General features: G+C 46.0%; 1 protein-coding gene across 1 annotated transcript in view; it reads right to left on the bottom strand.

Annotated features, from left to right (window-relative positions):
• Traf5 (TNF receptor-associated factor 5) overlaps nt 1-5,463 on the bottom strand; it is a gene marked incomplete in the record, with an annotated part of 95,397 nt that overhangs the window by 56,937 nt on the left and 32,997 nt on the right. Inside the window, 4 exon segments of the mRNA NM_011633.2 lie at nt 211-303; nt 3,001-3,075; nt 3,836-3,913; nt 4,856-5,020. Of these exon segments, the coding sequence (NP_035763.2) occupies nt 211-303; nt 3,001-3,075; nt 3,836-3,913; nt 4,856-5,020 (411 nt within the window).

A 5,463-nucleotide genomic window follows, 5' to 3' on the forward strand; every position in this document is an offset into this window, starting at 1 on the left:
TGCAGGGGGAGGGAATGAATGCACAGAACTCCAAGGCACCTTCCGGCTCAAAGCTTCTATAATACCAAGAGTGCATCTAGCTAGTCGGTGAAAAGCATGTGCCTTTAATCAGCTTGCATGGAACCAGAGAGAGCACCAAACCAAACCAAACCTAGAGTAGCCAAGTGTCAGCAATCCCCCTGCCCCTTCACATGTGGCCCCAAGACTCACCCGCTGTTCTAGTTGGTAGTTCTTCTCTAAAACCAGAAGCATGTGGTCCTGCAGGGCTGCCCGCTCATGCTCCAGCAAGTTCCCCCGCTTACCCTTCAACACAAAACAAAAGCAAAGCACAGTTACTAAGCTCATGTGGTTACAAGAAGCTCAGCAACTTGCTACTTAGTTTCCATACTCACTCTTTTCCCACAATACTGCAGGAAAAGGGACTCTAGTGGGTCTTTCCTTCAGAATTATCCAGTAGCCAGGCCCAAACAAGCTGACAAGGGAAACAATCAGGCTGCTAGCAAAACTCTCCACGCTGACTTTCTTCCTGCCTTGGCTAGGGAGGAAGTACAGACATGGCCACCACTCGGCTATTCCCACATACAGCTCATATTTGTTGCAGACTGTTTTTAAGCCTGGTCCATTCTTTTTTTTTTTAAACTTTAAATTTTTAAAAATTTATTTACCTTTATTTTATGTGCATTGGTGTTTTGCTTGCATGTATGTCTATATGAGTGTCAGATCTTGGAGTTACAGACAGTTGTGGGCTGTCGTGTGGGTAAGTGCTGATCCATCTCTCCAGACCCTCCAGCAAACATTTCTATACTGCCCTGCTGTAGTGAGTCTACAGACTGCTTTTCATTCCAGCCTGTGCAAATTATTGCACTTAGAGATACACGTACATGAGAAGAAACGGTTACGCCTCCTCTGAAGATTACACACATTTGAGAGAAGAAATGATTCTGTGTCTCCTGATGGTCATAATGTTTATTTGCTGACAGACTTGTGCTAAAAAGCAAAGGCCCAGATTTCCACATGTGTCTAGGCAACCATCTACCACCAGCTTCCCTTCAGTGAGTTCGCCATGCACCAGCCTTTGTCATGTCCAGAAAACACTGCTGGGCATCAGCCCTTCCCAGCCTCTGGCTTTTTTTTTTTTTTCTAGAACATGATTTTAATATTTTCAACTGTTAATTATTCAACAAACAGAATAGGCATTTTGAGATTATTTCATTGCTATGTCTCCCTTTTCATTTCTGATTTTATCAATTTGGATACTGTCTCTGAGCCCTCTAGTTAGTCTGGCTAAGGGTTTATCTATCTTGTTGATTTTCTCAAAGAGCCAGCTCCTGTTTTTGTTGATTCTTTGTATAGATATTTTGCTTCTATTTGGTTGATTTCAGCCTTGAGTTTGATTATTTCCTGCTGTCTACTCCTCTTGGGTGTATTTGCTTCCTTTTGTTCTAGGGCTTTCAGGTGTGCTGTCAAGCTGTTAGTGCATGCTCTCTCTAGAGAGCACTTAGAGCTATGAGTTTTCCTCTTACCACTGCTTTCATTGTGTCCCACAAGTTTTGGTATGATGTGTCTTCATTTTCATTAAATTCTAAAAGGTCTTTAATTTCTTTCTTTATTTCTTCCTTGACCAAGTTATCATTGAGTAGAGCATTGTTCAGCTTCCATTAGTATGTGTGCTTTCCGTTGTTTTTGTTGGTATTTAAGACCAGCCTTAGTCCGTGGTGATCTGGTAGAGTGCATGGGATTTTTTCAATCTTCTTGTATCTGTTGAGGCCTGTTTTGTGACCAACTATATGGTCAATTTTGGAGAAGATTCCATAAGGTGCTGAGAAGAAGGTATATTCTTTTGCTTTAGAATGAAATGTTCTATAAATATCTGTTAGATCCATTTGGTTCATAATTTCTGTTAGTTTCACTCTGTCTCTGTTTCTGTTTCCATGGTCTGTCTATTGCTGAGAGTGGGGTGTTGAAGTCTCCCACTATTATTGTCTGGGGTGTGATGCGTGCTTTGAGCTTTAGTAAAGTTTCTTTTATGAATGTGGGTGCCCTTGCATTTGAAGCATAGATGTTCAGAATTGAGAGTTCATCTTGGTAGATTTTTCCTTTAACTAGTATTAAGTGTCCTTCCTTATCTTTTTTTGATAACTTTTGGTTGAGAGTTGATTTTATTTGATATTAGAATGGCTACTCTAGCTTGTTTCTTAGGACCATTTGCTTGGAGAATTGTTTTCCAACCTTTTACCCTGAGGTAGTGTCTGCCTTTGTTACTGAGGTGGGTTTCCTGCATGCAGCAAAATGCTGGGTCCTTTTACATATCCAGTCTGTTAGTCTATGTCTTTTTGGGGGGAACTGAGTCCATTAATGTTGAGAGATATTAAGGAATAGTGATTGTTGCTTCCTGTTATTTTTGTTGTTAGAAGTGGAATTATGTTTATGTGGCTATCTTCTCTTGGGTTTGTTGAAAGATTACTTTCTTGCTTTATCTAGGGTGTAGTTTCCGTCCTCGTGTTGGTGTTTTCCATCTATTATCCTTTGTAGGGCGGATTTATGGAAAGATATTGTGTAAATTTGGTTTTGTCATGGAATATCTTGTTTTCTCTGTCTATGGTAATTGAGAGTTTTGATGGATATAGTAGCTTGGGCTGGCATTTGTGTTCTCTTAGGGTTTGTATGACATCTGCCCAGGATCTTCTAGCTTTCATAGTCTCTGGTGAAAAGTCTGAAGTGTCCAGAATGCTGGGCTGGCTTACAGATGTGGTGCATATAAACTCCACAATGGCAGAATGAGTCTCTCCATGCATCTATGTGAGCATATATATGAACATAATACATACTTTTTAAAAATGTATGTATGTAGAAGTTCTGTTTCTCCGGTGAGCCCCAACACCATTTTAGCCTTAGTGTTCTGGTGTCTGTCTACCTTTCCCGTTCCTGAAGAGAGTTAAAGAATAAAATCAACTCACCGGTGAGCTGTAGAGGCAGAGATGAAGGTGACCCACAGCTTACCTTGACAGTGCAGCCATAGTGCTTAAAGGGACAGTCTTGCTCAGCCTCAGGACATACAGTAAGGTGTTCATTCACCTGCAAAATGGATAGCCTGTGATGTAGAGACACATGGATTCTTTAATAACTTGGTAGGGTCAGGGAGCCACGGGTGACTTGGAAGGAAGTGAGGGACAGAAGGAGAGACCCTAGTGAGGCAGAGAGCTGGGATGAAAACAAAAGGGTGTGCAAGGGACCACTCAGGGCAGAGGGGCAGGCATCACCAGGATCATTCTAGGGATTCCCCAGAAGGCAGAAGGGCAGGCATCACCAGGATTGTGCTAGGGACTCCCCAGAAGGCAGAAGGGCAGGCATCACCAGGACCATGCATGGGATTCCCCAGAAGACAGAAGGGCAGGCATCACCAGGATCGTGCAAGGGATGGCCCAGAAGGCAAAAGGGCAGGCATCACCAGGATTGTGCTAGGGATTCCCCAGAAGGCAAAAGGGCAGGCATCACCAGGATTGTGCTAGGGATTCCCCAGAAGGCAGAAGGGCAGGCATCACCAGGATTGTGCTAGGGACTCCCCAGAAGGCAGAAGGGCAGGCATCACCAGGATTGTGCTAGGGATTCCCCAGAAGGCAAAAGGGCAGGCATCACCAGGATTGTGCTAGGGATTCCCCAGAAGGCAGAAGGGCAGGCATCACCAGGATTGTGCTAGGGACTCCCCAGAAGGCAGAGGGGCAGGCATCACCAGGGTCGTGTGCTCCCCAGGCCTTTGGCTATCTATGGTTCTCATCAAACCCTAAAGCCAGGATTCTAACACTTGCCCTGCACTCTCCAGGGAGAGTTTACTCACCCTAGCTCTTGGAATAGTCTGCACACACCTGTTGGGACAAGACACTGGGTACGCAGGACACGAGTTTTCCTCATGATCCTGAAACAGACAAGTGGGTGGGAAACAAAGTCAAGATCGCTTGCCTCAAGGTATTCATACACGTTTCTCTGGAGATACATGTCATATGGCTTGCTCTCCATAGGAAGCTACAGCCCAGTTCCAGAAAGAGATTAGCAGTGTCTGATTTCTTGATGTAAATGAATTCAACTAAATCAGATGGCTTGGAGCCCAAGCAGGCAGCCTGGGGATCTACCAGGGAGGCTTCTCTGCACATGTAAAAGCACCAGTGGTCCCAAGCTGATCCTGCCTTTCCAGCCAGATAACAATCTAAGAAGCCCTTGCCATCACCTCCATGGGACCCAGACCTTGCATCTCACCTCCCAAGCTTACTGAGGCCACAGTGCTATTTTCACCAATGATAAAGGAATAGAGCCCCACCAAGAAAAAGAGCTCTTTGCAGGATCTCAAACTGCCCCCTCTCTCTTCCCTAGGTGAGAACCACCTATCTATGGAGCCACGGATGGACTACCTTTGAACTTCACATCTGCCTCCACGTTTCAGGCTCTGAGAGTATAGGTGTGCATCACCTGGTTTGTGTGGTGGGGGTCAAACCTATGGCCTTGCGAACGTCAGGCGAGCATGTTACCAAGTGAGCTACAGCTACAGTCCCAGATGATACAGGGCCACTTCTTTCTAAAGATAGTGTCTCATGTATCTCAGACTTGCCTTAGTGCTACGAAGGCAAGGGTGAACTGCTTGTCCTCCAAGTGTCTCCAAGTGCTGGGATGAGGGGTGTGAGCCACCATGCCTGGTTTATGCTGTGCTCAGATTCAAACACAGAGCTTTCTATATGCAAGACAGACACTCTAATAATCGAGCCCATCCCCGTCCAGATAAACCCTCAAATTCAGTAAAAATAAGCAAAGAACGCCCCCTGGGCTCCATCTGAGCTGTATTGTCACCCACAGTTCCTGCTCTCACCTGCAGGTTGGTCACCACTATGTCCCTTTTGCAGTAAAGGCACTTCTCCTCTCGGAACCGGCAGTATGCGCTCAGGTGCTCTTTCACGTCTTTCCGGAGCATGGCTTCCCGGCAGCTCTCGTTAGGGCAGGGCACGGCTTGGAAGGAACAGTGCTGAAGGTGGTCCTGTGACAATGACAAAGGCCTCAGAGGTGGGGCCAGTGTAGGCAGGCTGGGCAGAGAGCTAAGTGCCATGTGGGCCAGCCTCTCTCTAGCTGTCAGAGAGACCCAGTGCCTCTTATGAGGACCATGGCAGACAGGCTGCTCGGCTGGTACTATGAAAGCCAGTCTGGCTTGTTGGGAATTAGGGGAGACTGTAAAGATTGAGTGGGGTGGGCAGGTGAGAGGGTTTTGAAGTTTGTTTAGAGAATCTAGTGGCTCTGCTCCTGTTTAAAGGTGGCAGGTCATGCATGCTCTCCCCAGCCCTGCCAGTGAGCATGGCACGGAGCCTCTCTGGGCATTTCTTTTCCTTTTGTTTTTTTCATCTTTACTCTTATTAGTGTCTCCACAGCAGAGGCAAGATACTCCATCATGGAGGGAGGGAGGGAGGGAGGGAGGGAGGGAGGGAG

The sequence above is a fragment of the Mus musculus genome, chromosome 1, assembly GCF_000001635.26.
Source record: "Mus musculus strain C57BL/6J chromosome 1, GRCm38.p6 C57BL/6J".
Taxonomy (NCBI): Eukaryota; Metazoa; Chordata; class Mammalia; order Rodentia; family Muridae; genus Mus; species Mus musculus.